This window comes from Periophthalmus magnuspinnatus, chromosome 21, assembly GCF_009829125.3.
Source record: "Periophthalmus magnuspinnatus isolate fPerMag1 chromosome 21, fPerMag1.2.pri, whole genome shotgun sequence".
Lineage (NCBI taxonomy): Eukaryota > Metazoa > Chordata > Actinopteri > Gobiiformes > Gobiidae > Periophthalmus > Periophthalmus magnuspinnatus.
The window spans coordinates 1,881,412-1,898,398 of record NC_047146.1 but is presented as its reverse complement, the minus strand read 5'-3'; the positions used below and the strand labels follow the sequence as shown (position 1 = coordinate 1,898,398).

At 42.5% G+C, this 16,987-nt stretch overlaps 1 protein-coding gene across 1 annotated transcript in view; it reads left to right on the top strand.

Moving 5' to 3' along the window:
* The first annotated feature begins 7,303 nt into the window (after nt 1-7,303).
* The window catches only part of plcd4b (phospholipase C, delta 4b), a 34,869-nt gene continuing 25,185 nt past the window's right edge, over nt 7,304-16,987 (top strand). Inside the window, exons 1-4 of the mRNA XM_033986836.2 lie at nt 7,304-7,486; nt 11,870-11,908; nt 13,355-13,513; nt 14,326-14,554. Coding sequence (XP_033842727.1) covers nt 11,890-11,908; nt 13,355-13,513; nt 14,326-14,554 — 407 coding nt within the window. The 5' untranslated portion in view covers nt 7,304-7,486; nt 11,870-11,889. The remainder of the gene's footprint in view (nt 7,487-11,869; nt 11,909-13,354; nt 13,514-14,325; nt 14,555-16,987) is intronic.

Genomic DNA, 16,987 nt, shown 5'->3' with positions numbered 1-16,987 from the left:
AGAATATTTCTTGAGGGGCTAATTCTTACTTTGGGGATAATTCTACTTCGTTATTGTGTCACTGGCATAAATCAAGTTCAATATTATCATTTATTGTTTATATATTTCCTTCGGCTACATGTTGTACTTAAAAATGTGTGATTGTGACAGGATTAACCTTGTGTCTAACTCCTGTTCAAAGCCTCATTTCTTCAGAAACAGGGAGTGGAGGAGCCGGACCTTAAATATTTGCATATTTGTGGGGTTATCGTCGCTCGCTGCTCGTCTGGTGACGGCGCTCCGTGGGTTTTGTGGCGTCACAGGAGACGCTCTCCATCTCTGACCCCAAAGTGTCTGTAAACACAGGACTGGACTGAACCAGGTCTGAACCAGGGCTGAACCAGGACTGAACCAGGACTAAACCAGGGCTAAAACTGGGCTGAACCAGGACTAAACCAGGACTAAACCAGGACTAAACCAGGGCTGAACCAGGGCTGAACCAGGACTGAACCAGGGCTGAACCAGGGCTGAACCAGGGCTGAATCAGGACTAAAACTGGGCTGAACCAGGACTGAACCAGGACTGAACCAGGTCTAAAACTGGACTAAACCTAGACTAGAACTGGACTAGAACTGGACTAGAACTGGACTAGAACTGGACTAGAACTGGACTAAAACTGGACTAAAACTGGACTAAAACTGGACTAAAACTGGACTAAAACTGGACTAAAACTGGACTAAAACTGGACTAAAACTGGACTAAAACTGGACTAAAACTGGACTAAAACTGGACTAAGCCTGGACTAAGCCTGGACTAAGCCTGGACTAAAACCAGATCTAAACCACAGGTAAAAGCAGACTTAAATAAGGACCAAAAACAGGAAAGTACCAGGTCTAAACCAGGTCTGAACCAGGTCTGAACCAGGTCTAAACCAGGTCTAAACCAGGTCTAAACCAGGTCTAAACCAGGTCTAAACCAGGTCTAAACCAGGTCTAAACCAGGTCTAAACCAGGTCTAAACCAGGTCTAAACCAGGTCTAAACCAGGTCTAAACCAGGTCTGAACCAGACTTTAACACTGCCGTACTCTGTCGGTGAGTAAAGCTCAAACCCTGTGGCGGTCGTCGTTCTGAGGAGGCGGCGGCACAAACGTCTTCTATTTGATGAAAATGGACAGAGTCTGGAGGACGAGTTTCCTCAGGGTCAATGAGAGCGAGGGATGGAAATGTAAACAAAAAGAGGAGTGGAAACGGAGGAGGTCACAACAAACCCACAGAACGCTCTGAGCCACACAAGGAGTCAGACTGCACTTTACACACGCACATCTGTACTCAAGGAAAAGTACTGTTACATGGCAACTACTTAAGTACAAGTACTGCTGCTAAATGTACTTTAAGTGACTTTGACTTAAGTACAAGTACTGCTGCTAAATGTACTTTGAGTGACTTTGACACACATATTTGTCTAATCCTGACACGGTTTGGTGGAAGTAACTGAGCGAAATATTCAACATAGATTTACATCAGTGAAGAGACAGTTTGTGAAGAAAAGTAGAAAAGAAAAGACTAAACCAGGACTGAACCAGGACTAAACTAGGACTAAACCAGGACTAAACTAGATCTAAACCAGGACTAAACCAGGACTAAACCAGGACTAAACTAGATCTAAACCAGGACTAAACTAGGACTAAACCAGGACTAAACCAGGACTAAACTAGGACTAAACCAGGACTAAACCAGGACTAAACCAGGACTAAACCAGGGCTAAACTAGGACTAAACCAGGACTAAACCAGGACTAAACCAGGGCTAAACTAGGACTAAACCAGGATTAAAAGAGGACTAAACCAGGACTAAACCAGGACTAAACCAGGGCTAAACTAGGACTAAACCAGGACTAAACCAGGACTAAACCAGGGCTAAACTAGGACTAAACCAGGACTAAACCAGGACTAAATCAGGACTAAACCAGGACTTAACCAGGGCTGAACCAGGACTAAACTAGATCTAAACCAGGACTAAACCAGGACTAAACCAGGACTAAACCAGGACTAAACCAGGACTTCACCAGGACTAAACCAGGACTAAACCAGGACTAAACCAGGACTGAACCAGGACTAAACCAGGGCTGAACCAGGACTAAACCAGGATTAAAAGAGGACTAAACCAGGACTAAACCAGGACTAAACCAGGACTAAACCAGGACTGAACCAGGACTAAACCAGGACTAAACCAGGACTGAACCAGGACTAAACCAGGGCTGAACCAGGACTAAACCAGGACTAAACCAGGACTAAACCAGGTCTGTGCTTTGGACCTAAACAGAAGCTTGTAAATTACAGGATGTATTTGTTGTAAAGCAGAATCGTTCTGTCTCCAGAGCAGAGACGTCTGAACTCAAGGAAGACATTTTTCTGACACTTTAAACCTTTATTACTTTAAATAAAGGTCGTGTGATTCCTTTAGTCTAATCTTAACTGCTGTGTAGTTAAATGTGTGGCCCTTGTTTACATTCTGGTTGCTAGGTAACAGGTACCAGCTTGGGTATTACCTCAGCGCGAGATCTCTCTGTATTTTTCACACAGATTGACCTCAGTGTGTTCTCCACGTCCTCCGCTGCGTCTCAAACCCGGTCAAACGTGATCGTCCAACCACATCTGTTTATTTCAGTGACACGTGTGAAACGTCTCAATCAGAATCAGGAGACTTTTATTGCCATTGTCAGTGAACACAACTCACAAACGAGGAACTTGCTTCGGTGATAAAGAGCAACATAAAAACACTGAATAATACTAATATAAAAAAGTAGAAATACAGCTATTATAATAAAAATATATATAGAACAACAGCACAAACAGGACATATTAAGGCAGGGACGTCACACACATTTTCACTGAGGGCCACATCAGCAAAATGGCGGCTCTCAAAGGGCCAGATGTAAAATAAATCAAACTTTTTTAACTTGTTAATTTCTGTTTCTGTATTTATTACTTATTCAAGTTACAAATATTACATATGCATTTGTCTAGTTGTAAAAATATGGCTGTGTAACTGTATCTCCTGATAAAATAACATTTTAAGACCATCATACCTTTTAATTCATCGTGTCGACGGCCACATAACATGATGTGGAGGGCCACATTTGGCCCGCAGGCCTTGAGTTTGACACATGTGTATTAAGTTGACCGTTATTATAAAGTGTCCAGTTTCATACAGATACAGTTAGTATAAAGTGTTCATCAGACCTTTATTCGCCAGCGTGAATGTAAAAAAAATGTGCTGCTCTAGTGCTCTTGTGTCTTTTATAACGTGGTTTTAGATGAATATTGTGATTTAAAATGTGTAAATTATAACAGAGATGAGAACCATAGAGACACAAGCACAGTACGGCCGGTTTAACGCGACGCAAAACGGTATTATAATATTTGTGTTCATTTGAGAACATTACACTGGTTTTATCATTTACTAAAGACTCCGTATTGTTTGGTTCTAATTCCACATCCGTATTGTTCTATTGTGTTTTGGCCCTGACTCTTTCCAACACTTCCCTGCTTTATTTTCAGAAAATATCAAGGTGAGGACAAGCGGAAAGACCAGAACCAGACCAGAAAATACATCACGGCACAGACACGGCACAGGAGCCAAGCCGTGTGCTCAAGTAAGAGTAAAAAGTATGTGTGAAAAGTACTACTCAAGTGAGAGTAACTTAAAGAGTAACTGTCGACGTAACAGCTGATTTATAATGTTAGTGAATGTGACAAAACATGAAATAATTTAATCAAAAGATGGACACAAAAATGAGCCAAACTAAATCGTGTCTGAAGACGCCGCGAGAAAGACAAAACTCACTCACGCTGGGAAGAGGAACCACAACTTTTACTGGAGTAATAGTACTATTACTTCAATACGAACACGACTCAAGTAGGAGTAAAAGTACGCCGCTAGAAAAGTACAATTTGGATCATTTCAGTCCCGGAGTTGCCACGTATCTCGACTGGACTAAAGGTAAAAAAGGAGCTGTTAACGTGAAAACTACCACTTGATGACATCACAGGGTGGAACAGGGCATTTTGAGCAGCAGTAAATGTATGCAGCTAGAAAAGTACAACATCTTTAAAAAGTTACTCGAGTAAATGTATCTGAGTACTGCGTGTCTCTTCACTGATGTCGTCTCTTTGGTTCTAAGAGTCAAAATAAAAGTTGAAAAGTTTTTTTTTTAAAGTTGAAGTCAAACACAGGTCGTAGCTTTCACAATATTTTCACACTATTTTTTGCATGTACTTGTTTTAAACCAAGAAGTACACGGCTTTATTTTCCCAAATACTTTTTGAAATCGATGTTGTTTGGAGAGCGATGTAAGGATACACCCCAGGTTAAGGCTTTACATTAAAACACACTTGAAATTATTACATTTAAGAAACGGACATGGCTAACCCAAACAGGAAGTGATCATGGAGCGCTTCCTGCTCCATCGAATCTGGCTCCGATTCACTTTCTATTGAAAAAACGTCGCTCCTCTCTCTGTACCTGCTGCTGTCAGACTCGTCCTTTTTGGTGTTAAATGTTTTCACTTTTTTCTTTTTTTTTCTTTTTTATTTTTTTAGTTATTATTTTAGTTTTTGAGTTTTTTTTTTTATTTTTTTTAGTTATTTTGAGTTTTTTTTTTTATTTTGAGGAGGTTTTTTTTCATTTTTTTTCCGTTATTTTGAGTTCTTTTTATTTTGAGTTTATTTTTTACTTTTTTCTAGTTATTTTGTGGTTGTTTTTTCTTTTTTTTAGTTATTTTAAGGTTTTTTTTATTATTATTATTTTTGGTCTTAAATATTCGTATTAACCCTCTACATGATCCTGGGGTTTTTATTTCACTATTGTGTCTGTAAATCAAGATATGAACATTAACAACAGACAAATACTTACTCACTTTCAACATCCTCGCTCCTGATTGGCTGTTTGGTTGCTATGATACTCGCTGAGAGAATTCCACGCCTCTAACGACGAGCCGTCAGACGAGCTGTTTACTCTTAAATTAAATTATTATTATTATTATTATTATTAAAACAAGTAACAGACAACAGGACGAGGGAAACCTGCAGTAAACCAGCGTCTGTTTGTGTTTGGAATACTGCGTTTACTCCAACTGTGTCTGACTTTATCCTCAGACACGTTTTGTAACAGAATGTTGAGGTGTGTCTGAAAATCTCCAGTGTTTTGGGGATGCTCCTACGCTCAGATCTTTTGACGTAGAAACAAAGACAGAAAGCCTCACCCCGACCTGCAGCTTGATACAAAACATGTACTTTGCACTTCTTTGGAAAAAATGCTGCAAAAATATAAATATCCTGATCCTGATCCTGTGTCAGACCCACTGCTGTACATTTTCTTGCCAGAAACTCAAGTTCGTTGTATTTCAGCCCCTTTTATCCTTTTGTACAGAGGTGGGGGAAGTATTTTAGTAAAAGTACAGACACTGAGGTAAAAAGATACTCAAGTAAAAGTATCATATGGAAAAATCTACTCAAGTAAAAGTATTTAAGTACCTGTTTAAAAATGTACTTTAAGAGTAAATACTTTAAAGTATTTCACAGAAGTGTTGTTCATTTGTTAAAGTGTAAATGTACAAATATTGCTTTAAAATGATGTTTGGTCACAGTAAAAATACAAATGTCTTAATTTTTCTTATGAATTTTGTGTATTTATTTATTTTTTTGTCTATTAATTTTTGTTTGTTTTGTTTATTTTTGTCTATTCATTTTTATTTTTGTTTATTTTTGACTTTATTTTTGTTTATTTGTATGCTTTTATTTTTGTTTTTTGTTGTTCTGTTTTTGTTAGTTTTGTTTATTTTTGTCTTTTTGTTTATTTTTGTTAGTTTTTTGTTTGTTTTGTTTATTTTGTCCATTTATTTTTATTTGTTATGTTTATTTTTGTTTGTTTATTTTTGTTAGTTTTTTGTTAGTTTTGTTTATTTTTGTCTTAATTTTTATTTGTTGTTTATTTTTGTTAGTTTTTTGTTAGTTTTGTTTATTTTTGTCTATTAATTTTTATTTGTTGTTTATTTTTGTTAGTTTTTTGTTTGTTTTTATTTTGTCTGTGTATTTTTATTTGTTATGTTTATTTTTGTTTGTTTATTTTTATTAGTTTTTTTGTTAGTTTTGTTTATTTTGTCTATGTATTTTTATTTATGTTTATTTTTGTTTGTTTATTTTTATTATTTTTTTGTTTGTTTTGTTTATTTCTGTCTATTTATTTTTGTTTGCTCAACATTAGATTATTTAAATTATTGCACTAATCCAAAAGCCTTGAAAACTAAAGCGCTATGCCCAGAATATGAAATATAAAACCTAATATTTTTGTGTATTTTTCCAACATTTGCATAATTCAGATTTTTTACACCCCCCCCCCACACACACACACACACACACACACACACACACACACACACACACACACCAGATCAGTCACCACAGATTTTTATTAGGATCTTATTTTATTTTATTTTTAAATTGATTCTCTCTTTGCAGAAAGTGTGAGCAGCTTTTTCTGGAGAAGGAGGGTGTGGCCTCGGAGGAAGGAAAGAGAGAGGAGAGGGGGTAGGAACGAGGAGGGAGGAAACGAGGAGAGGGGGTAGGAACGAGGAGGGAGGAAAGAGAGGAGACAAGGGAGGGAGCGGAGCGGGGCATGAAATATCAGGTTACGTGGAGACAGCCAGTGAAAAGAGAGAGAGAGAGAGAGAGAGAGAGATGGAGAGGGGGAGTACAGACGGGAGGAGAGAGAGAGAGGAGGAGGGGCAGAGAGGAGGAGAAGAAGAGAAAAGTAGAGGCAGAGAGGAGGGGGGGCAGAGAGGAGGAGAGAGAGGTAAGGAGGGGGGACAAGGAGAGAGAGAGAGTAGGAGGTGGCAGAGAGGAAAAAGAGAGAAAAGAGGAGGAAGAGAGAAAATGGGAGGCAGAGAGGAGGAAGAGAGAAAATGGGAGGCAGAGAGGAGGAAGAGAGAAAAGAGGTAGAAGAGGAGAAGGGAAGAGAGAGAGGCTGCAGAGATAAGGAGGGAAAAAGATGGAGAGAGTGGGAAGAAAAGAGTTGAGAGAAGGAAAGAGAGGGGAGGAGAGAGAGAAGGTGGGAGGGGAGGAGTAGAGGGGTAAAGAGACAGGGGGAGAAGAGTGAGAGAGAGTGAAGGAAAGATAGAGGGGTTGGGGGAGCAGGAGAGAGAGAGAGAGACATGAGGAGTAGAGCAGGAGAGAGACGGGATGAGAGAGAAAGAGGGAGGGTGAAAGAGAAGGTGGGATAGAGAGAGAGAGAGACAGCGAGCAGGAGAGAGAGAGAGAGGAGGAGGAGAAGTGGGAGGAGACAGGAGGCAGAGCCAGACTTCCCAGTAGCCACTCCTCTGTCTTTAAACCTCCAGCTAACGGTGAATCTCAGGAATCTCCAACCCCCAAAATCGAGCTGGTTTATGGGGGAGCGTCGTCCGGGAGCCTGGCCCCGTCTGGACGTCCACGCCGCAGTCACGCTCAGCTCAGGTAAAAACGATTTAACGTCTCATTTTTACAAACTCAGGGTCTGTGGATCGTCTGAGTCATGTCAGTGCGGAGGGAGAGAGAGAGGGATGTTTGAGCTCACTCCTGCGGCGCACACTCCCCCCTTCAGAGAGTGAGACAGGGCTTCAGGACTCACACCGTCTGCATCTGGGCACGAGCTGAAGCAAACTGAAGCAAACTGAAGAAAAACTGAAGGAAACTGAAGCAAAACTGAAGGAAACTGGAGCAAAACTGAAGGAAACTGGAGCAAAACTGGAGCAAAACTGAAGGAAACTGGAGCAAACTGAAGCAAAACTGAAGGAAACTGGAGCAAAACTGAAGGAAACTGGAGCAAAACTGAAGCAAAACTGAAGCAAAACTGAAGGAAACTGGAGCAAACTGAAGGAAACTGAAGCAAAACTGAAGGAAACTGGAGCAAACTGGAGCAAAACTGAAGCAAACTGAAGCAAAACTGAAGCAAACTGGAGCAAAACTGAAGCAAAACTGAAGCAAACTGAAGCAAACTGGAGCAAGACTGAAGCAAAACTGAAGCAAAACTGAAGCAAACTGGAGTAAAACTGGAGCAAAACTGAAGCAAAACTGAAGCAAACTGGAGTAAAATTGAAGCAAACTGAAGCAAACTGGAGCGAACTGAAGCAAACTGAAGCAAACTGGAGCAAAACTGAAGCAAAACTGAAGGAAACTGGAGCAAACTGAAGGAAACTGGAGCAAAATTGAAGCAAACTGAAGCAAAACTGAAGCAAACTGGAGCAAAACTGAAGCAAAACTGAAGCAAAACTGGAGCAAAACTGAAGCAAAACTGAAGCAAACTGGAGTAAAACTGGAGCAAAACTGAAGCAAAACTGAAGCAAACTGGAGTCAAATTGAAGCAAACTGAAGCAAACTGGAGCAAACTGAAGCAAACTGAAGCAAACTGGAGCAAAATTGAAGCAAACTGAAGCAAACTGGAGCGAACTGAAGCAAAACTGAAGCAAAATTGAAGCAAAACTGAAGCGAACTGGAGTGAACTGAGGCAAACTGAAGCAAAACTGAAGCAAAACTGAAGCACGCAAATGTACAAGAGCCTTCAGCGTACACACATCTGCCGTTCAGGTCAATCCAAAGCAGAGACATGACGTTTCGAGGGGAAGCAACGGCACGAGTGAAGTTAAAGTTGAAGTAGTAGTAGTAGTAGTAGTAGTAGTAGTAGTAGTAGTAGTAGTAGTAATCACAGTAGGAGTAGTAATAGTAGTCGCAGTAATTAAGATATAGTCCTGATATAGACCAGTGTGATGTGCAGCTGTCCACAGGGGGCGCCGACAGCTTTGTTGTGATGACGTTCACGGCGGCTCCCACTGGACACCGTGTTTTTTTTGGTGTTTTTAGATGAATATTGTGATTTAAATGTGTAAATTATAACAAAATGACCCACGGAGATGAGAACCATAGAGACACAAGCTCAACAGGTCTTCAGTGAAATAGAAATATATAAATTTTCCAGCGGCCGAGGGAGACGTCCCGTGAACAGAATGAGTCACGTTTGTTGCTGTGGTCAGTCCGATCCCGGAGGACTGCGCCGTGACTCATGGGGCAGACAGGGACACTGACCAAAACATGTTAGCTTTAGCACCGGGCTAAAAATAAACCCATTTCTGCATCAATGTGTGAAGGATATGAGAGAGGAGGAGGAAAACTGGCACCGTGACTTTCATAATGGCTGCATTATGTGGAATGTGTTGGTCTGAAGAAACAGAATTCCACCACAAACACATGGATCTGATGGCACAGATTTACAACATACAGCACTGACCAAATGCCTCGCCATCTCCTGGGGTGTGATTCTGCTCACCCTGTACTTTAGACCTCTACAAACAGGTTCTGTGTGTCACATTATGTCAGATGCCCTCCCTGTGTAAACTGTTCACAAACTGATCTGAAATGCATAGGGTTCTTCTGATTAGTTTAGCAGTTCACATTCTAGTCTCTCTAAAGTTTGAAGAGAGTATCAGCTCTCAGGACAAAAGTGTCCCTCCTCTGTGTCCTGCAGTATCACAGCAGCCTCCAGGGGGAGCCAGGTGCAGACACACAGGACAGACTGTCCTCTCTCTGCTCTGGGGTTTCAGTCTCTGATGAGATGGACATTCACTCGAGTTTCCTCTGAAATGTCTTTTGCCAGATTTGGTGCAGAAAGTCGGTAGCATTTCAGAGCTAGCTGGCTAGCATAGCGCGCTGAAGGCAGCGTTGCCACGGTTTGATCAGCACAAACTGCACTTCTTAGTCATAATCCCAAAAGATTAAGTAAAAATATAACATAAAATATTTAAATTTAAGTTTGGAAACTGCTCCGTCTGACCAGCCGCCCGCTCAAAGCCAGGCAGTCAGCCACAAGAGCAGCTCAACACGACCATGGCAACCACAGGAGAAAGGAAACTGCAAATCTAGTCTAACCCAGAACCTCCCGGTGAGAGGGAGGATAACCACTGTGCCGTTTATTACTAAACACAGATGTGGCTGTTGTTGTTGGTGTTTGTGCTTCTGTGTTTGAGAGAAGTGGGTAATTGATTTTTGTGGTTTAACTTCATTCATTTCCAGACTAAACGACTGGATAAACACTGGAGTCGTGTGTGAGACGCAGACGTGAGGAGCTCGTTTATGGTTCATATCTCTGTAATCACTGGGTCAATCCACGTGAAACGAAAACTGTCTGTGTCACTTTAAACAAACAAAAGACAAATGATTTTTTCACTGTATCTTCGTGAATTGAAAGGATTTAAACTGTGAAATTAATGTGATGAAGATTGTGGAGCTGATCCCAAACTAATAATGAGAGCGTTCGACCTTTGTGGAGCAGAAATGTGGAGATTTATTTCAAAAACACAGCTAGAGAGCGCCCCCCGGTGGCTGTTATCCGGTAAAATCCTATAAATAAGCCGCACTGTTGTATCGGCCGCAGGGTTCAAAGCGCGGGAGGGAAAAGTCACGGCTTATAGTCCAAAATTTACGGTAACTGTATTCAGACGCAGTTACTTTGTCATTTAATGGTACAGAATACAGTAACTTTTATTAACCTACTGAGACCTGGCGTCCTCATCTGTGGACGACACGTTTTGGGCTGTTTAGGCCACAGTGCAAATTTTTAGCAAACAACAGCAACAAGAACATGTTTTGAATATTTCTAAGAGTTTAGAATATTTATTATTTATTTATTTATTTTTATGTATTTTATTATTAATTATATTTTTTATTTTATTTATGTTTTTTATTTTATTTATTTATTTATTGTTTTATTTATTTATTTATTTATTTATTTTATTAATTTATTTATTTTTATTAATTAATTTATTTTATTTTATTTTTTTATTTAAAGGCACGTTCCAAGAGGCAAAATTGTTGTTTCTTATTTTGTTTTTTTTTACGCTGATGTGAAATAATGTGTGTGTTCAGGCTCTTAAGAGTTTTTGCAAATAAAATCATGCGAGAGCTCGAGTCTCAGGAGGTTAAATCGGCGAGACAAACACAAACCTGTGCTCTTGTGGTGAGGCAGGCGAGATTTTTCCTTCTCTGATCCGCGACAAACAAACACGAAGCTGTTTTTAACCCTACTCGATACTTTAAATGCGACTCTGTGTAAAAGTACTCCAAGTAGTATGCAGACTGCAGTACTCTGACCTTTCCCTCCATCTGAACGGGAACATAGGAGATTGGATTAGCGCTGATGGATGGAGAGTGTAACGGTCAGCGCGTCTGTGGCGTGGAGGGAAGCAGACGCTCAGGGAGGAGATTTTTCTGAGCTGAGTCTGAGTCGATAAAACGCTGGAAATGTGAAACCGGGAGTAAACGCGATCAAAATCACACAGCGACGGAAAAGAAAGACTGTCCTGCGGTTTCCTCGTCACAAACAGACCCAGAGTTGTGTTTTTTGTTTCGTTTTTTTGCTTCGTTCTCACATGTTTAACACACAAACCTGCAGATTTAGGCCGAGTTCTTCTCTCAAACTGTAAAACGCTCCGTTCCACCTTGTGATGTCATCGTGTGGCGATACAGGAAGTGCTCCGCTGTGTTTTTAAACTCCACGCGCCTTCATTTCTAGAATCATTTGGATCATTTCAGTCCTGGGGTTGTCACTTGTCTCGAGCTGTTAACTTGGAAACTGCCACTTGATGACATCACGAGGTGGAACAGAGCGTTTTGAGCTTTGCAGATGTGACAGACTAATAATAAAGTGCGACTCAAACGTGTGCGAATGAAACAAAACACAACCCCAGGTCTGTTTTTGAGGAGGAACATGGTTTAACCCTCACAGGAGTCAGTTTTGTGTAAGACTGGACCTTTAAATATCAATGAAAATATGAATCCTACATTTATTTACATGTTTCCTCTGAACAGCTGGAGTCGAGGCCTGAACCATGGACCCTCCCGTTACATGTAAGTGTGTTTATACTCCACTCTAAACGCGAAACTGCATGTTTTAAGAGGCTTTACACAAACAGGAAACAGATTGTAAACGTACAACAAAAGTGATGTCATTCTGATTCTGATTAGATCCATTTTTTAGTGGCTCATGTTTTGTTCCAGCTCAAATGTAAATACTAAATAATATATAATAATACAAACTAACTCACTATCTTAAAGGCACACTGCGTAACATTTCTGGTGAAGGGTCCACCACCTTCTTGTTTCCATGAAGATATTGTTGCTTTGCCTGTAAAGTTTCACAATATGGCATTAAACCAATCTATCTGGCATTGATTTGATCTGGGGTTTATTTATTGCACAGGAATTGAAAAACATCCAAACACCAGGACTAAACCAGGACTAAACCAGGACTAAACCAGGACTAAACCAGGACTAAACCTGGACTAAACCAGGACTAAACCAGGACTAAACCAGGACTAAACCAGGACTAAACCAGGACTAAACCAGGACTAAACCTGGACTAAACCAGGACTAAACCAGGACTAAACCTGGACTAAACCAGGACTAAACCAGGACTAAACCAGGACTAAACCAGGACTAAACCTGGACTAAACCAGGACTAAACCAGGACTAAACCTGGACTAAACCAGGACTAAACCAGGACTAAACCAGGACTAAACCTGGACTAAACCAGGACTAAACCTGGACTAAACCAGGACTAAACCTGGACTAAACCAGGACTAAACCAGGACTAAACCAGGACTAAACCTGGACTAAACCAGGACTAAACCTGGACTAAACCAGGACTAAACCAGGACTAAACCAGGACTAAACCAGGACTAAACCAGGACTAAACCTGGACTAAACCAGGCCTAAACCTGGACTAAACCAGGCCTAAACCTGGACTAAACCAAGCCTAAACCTGGACTAAACCAGGCCTAAACCTGGACTAAACCAGGACTGAACCAGGACTAAACCAGGACTAAACCTGGACTAAACCTGGACTAAGACAGAACTAAACCTGGACTAAACCGGGACTAAACCTGGACTAAGACAGGACTAAACCAGGACTAAACCAGGACTAAACCAGGATTAAACCAGGACTAAACCAGGACTAAACCTGGACTAAACCTGGACTAAACCTGGACTAAACCTGGACTAAGACAGGACTAAACCAGGACTAAACCTGGACTGAACCTGGACTAAACCTGGACTAAGACAGAACTAAACCTGGACTAAACCAGGACTAAACCTGGACTAAACCTGGACTAAACCTGGACTAAACCTGGACTAAGACAAAACTAAACCTGGACTAAACCTGGACTAAACCTGGACTAAACCTGGACTGAACCAGGACTAAACCTGGACTAAACCTGGACTAAACCAGGACTAAACCAGAACTAAACCTGGACTAAACCAGGACTAAGTCCAATGTTGTTTCCATGTCATTCCCAGGTCTCCATGACGACCCTGACATTAAACTGATGATGGCCGGGTCGACTCTGCGGAAGGTGAAGTCACGCTCGTGGAAGAAGCAGAGACACTTCCGCCTCCTAGAGGACGGGCTGACCATCTGGTACAAGTCCAGGTGGGCGGGACGGGGCCACTCCACATGTGAGTCCTGGACACATGTTATGAATGTAACTGTGGGTCTATGAATCCCACATGATCACGAGGGAGGTGCACCTGGTTTAGTCCTGGTTTAGTCCTGGTTTAGTCCTGGTTTAGACCTGGTTTAGTCCTGGTTTAGTCCTGGTTTAGTCCTGGTTCAGTCCTGGTTCAGTCCTGGTTCAGTCCTGGTTTAGTCCTGGTTCAGTCCCGGTTTAGTCCTCTTTTAGTCCTGGTTCAGTCCTGGTTTAGACCTGGTTCAGTCCTGGTTCAGTCCTTGTTTAGTCCTGGTTCAGTCCTGGTTCAGTCCCGGTTTACTCCTCTTTTAGTCCTGGTTCAGTCCTGGTTTAGACCTGGTTCAGTCCTGGTTCAGTCCTTGTTTAGTCCTGGTTCAGTCCTGGTTTAGTCCTGGTTCAGTCCTTGTTTAGTCCTGGTTCAGTCCTGGTTTAGACCTGGGTCAGTCCTGGTTCAGTCCCGGTTTAGTCCTCTTTTAGTCCTGGTTCAGTCCTGGTTTAGACCTGGTTCAGTCCTGGTTCAGTCCTTGTTTAGTCCTGGTTCAGTCCTGGTTTAGACCTGGTTCAGTCCTGGTTCAGTCCCGGTTTAGTCCTAGTTTAGTCCTGGTTCAGTCCTGGTTTAGTCCTGGTTCAGTCCTGGTTTAGACCTGGTTCAGTCCTGGTTCAGTCCTTGTTTAGTCCTGGTTCAGTCCTGGTTTAGACCTGGTTCAGTCCTGCTTTAGTCCTGGTTTAGTCCTGGTTCAGTCCTGGTTCAGTCCTGGTTCAGTCCTGGTTCAGTCCTGGTCTTACCTCTCTTCTCTGCAGTCTCAGTTTCAGATCTGGAGACGGTCCGTGAGGGTCACCAGTCGGAGCTGCTCCTCAGTCTCTCTGCAGAATTCCCACCGGAGCAGTGCTTCACTCTGGTTTTCCATGGGAGGCAGGGCACTCTGGACCTCGTGGCCGAGACTCCGAACGAGGCCAAGTCCTGGATCCAAGGAATCCAGAAACTCATCCACAAATCCCAGAACATGGACGAGAAGGAGCGACTTGACCAGTATCCTGCAACTGAGAGGAAGAATAACCCAGGACTAAACCAGGACTAGACCAGGACTAAACCAGGACCAAACCAGGACTAAACCAGGTCTAAACCAGGACTAAAGCAGGACTAAACCAGGACTAAAGCAGGACTAAACCAGGACTAAAGCAGGACTAAACCAGGACCAAACCAGGACTAAACCAGGTCTAAACCAGGACTAAACCAGGACTGAACCAGGTCTAAACCAGGACTGAACCAGGTCTAAACCAGGACTAAACCAGGACTAAACCAGGACTAAACCAGGACTGAACCAGGACTAAACCAGGACTAAACCAGGACTAAACCAGGACTGAACCAGGACTAAACCAGGACTAAAGCAGGACTAGACCAGGTCTAAACCAGGACTAAACCAGGACAAAACCAGGACTAAACCAGGACTAAACCAGGACTAAACCAGGACTGAACCAGGTCTAAACCAGGTCTAAAGCAGGACTAAACCAGGACTAAACCAGGACTAAACCAGGACTAAACCAGGACTAAACCAGGTCTAAAGCAGGACTAAACCAGGACTAAACCAGGTCTAAACCAGGACTAAACCAGGACTAAACCAGGACTGAACCAGGACTGAACCAGGACTAAACCAGGACTAGACCAGGACTAAACCAGGACTAAACCAGGACTGAACCAGGACTGAACCAGGACTAAACCAGGACTAAACCAGGACTAAACCAGGACTGAACCAGGACTAAACCAGGACTAAAGCAGGACTAAAGCAGGACTAGACCAGGTCTAAACCAGGACTAAACCAGGACTAAACCAGGACTAAACCAGGACTAAACCAGGACTAAACCAGGACTGAACCAGGTCTAAACCAGGTCTAAAGCAGGACTAAACCAGGACTAAACCAGGACTAAACCAGGACTAAACCAGGACTAAAAAAGGACTAAACCAGGACTAAACCAGGTCTAAAGCAGGACTAAACCAGGACTAAACCAGGTCTAAACCAGGACTAAACCAGGACTAAACCAGGACTGAACCAGGACTAAACCAGGACTAAACCAGGACTAGACCAGGACTAAACCAGGACTAAACCAGGACTAAACCAGGACTGAACCAGGACTAAACCAGGACTAAACCAGGACTAAACCAGGACTGAACCAGGACTAAACCAGGACTAAAGCAGGACTAAAGCAGGACTAGACCAGGTCTAAACCAGGACTAAACCAGGACTAAACCAGGACTAAACCAGGACTAAACCAGGACTGAACCAGGTCTAAACCAGGTCTAAAGCAGGACTAAACCAGGACTAAACCAGGACTAAACCAGGACTAAACCAGGACTGAACCAGGACTAAACCAGGACTAAAGCAGGACTAAACCAGGACTAAACCAGGACTAAACCAGGACTAAACCAGGACTAAAGCAGGACTAAACCAGGACTAAACCAGGACTAAACCAGGACTAAACCAGGACTAGACCAGGACTAAACCAGGACTAAACCAGGACTAAACCAGGACTGAACCAGGACTAAACCAGGACTAAACCAGGACTAAACCAGGACTAGACCAGGACTAAACCAGGACTAAACCAGGACTAAACCAGGACTGAACCAGGACTGAACCAGGACTAAACCAGGACTAGACCAGGACTAGACCAGGACTAAACCAGGGCTAAACCAGGACTAAACCAGGATTAAACCAGGACTGAATCAGGACTAGACCAGGACTAAACCAGGACTAAACCAGGACTAAACCAGGACTAAACCAGGACTAGACCAGGACTGAACCAGGACTAAACCAGGACTAAACCAGGACTAAACCAGGACTAAACCAGGACTAGACCAGGACTAAACCAGGACTAAACCAGGACTAAACCAGGACTAAACCAGGACTGAACCAGGACTAAACCAGGACTAGACCAGGACTAGACCAGGACTAAACCAGGACTAAACCAGGACTAAACCAGGACTGAACCAGGACTAAACCAGGACTAAACCAGGACTAAACCAGGACTGAACCAGGACTAAAGCAGGACTAAACCAGGACTGAACCAGGACTGAACCAGGTCTAAACCAGGTCTAAAGCAGGACTAAACCAGGACTAAACCAGGACTAAACCAGGACTAAACCAGGACTAAACCAGGACTGAACCAGGTCTAAACCAGGTCTAAAGCAGGACTAAACCAGGACTAAACCAGGACTAAACCAGGACTAAACCAGGACTAAACCAGGACTGAACCAGGACTAAACCAGGACTAAAGCAGGACTAAACCAGGACTAAACCAGGACTAAAGCAGGACTAAACCAGGACTAAACCAGGACTAAACCAGGACTAGACCAGGACTGAACCAGGACTAAACCAGGACTAAACCAGGACTAGACCAGGACTGAACCAGGACTAAACCAGGACTAAACCAGGACTAAACCAGGACTAGACCAGGACTAAACCAGGAC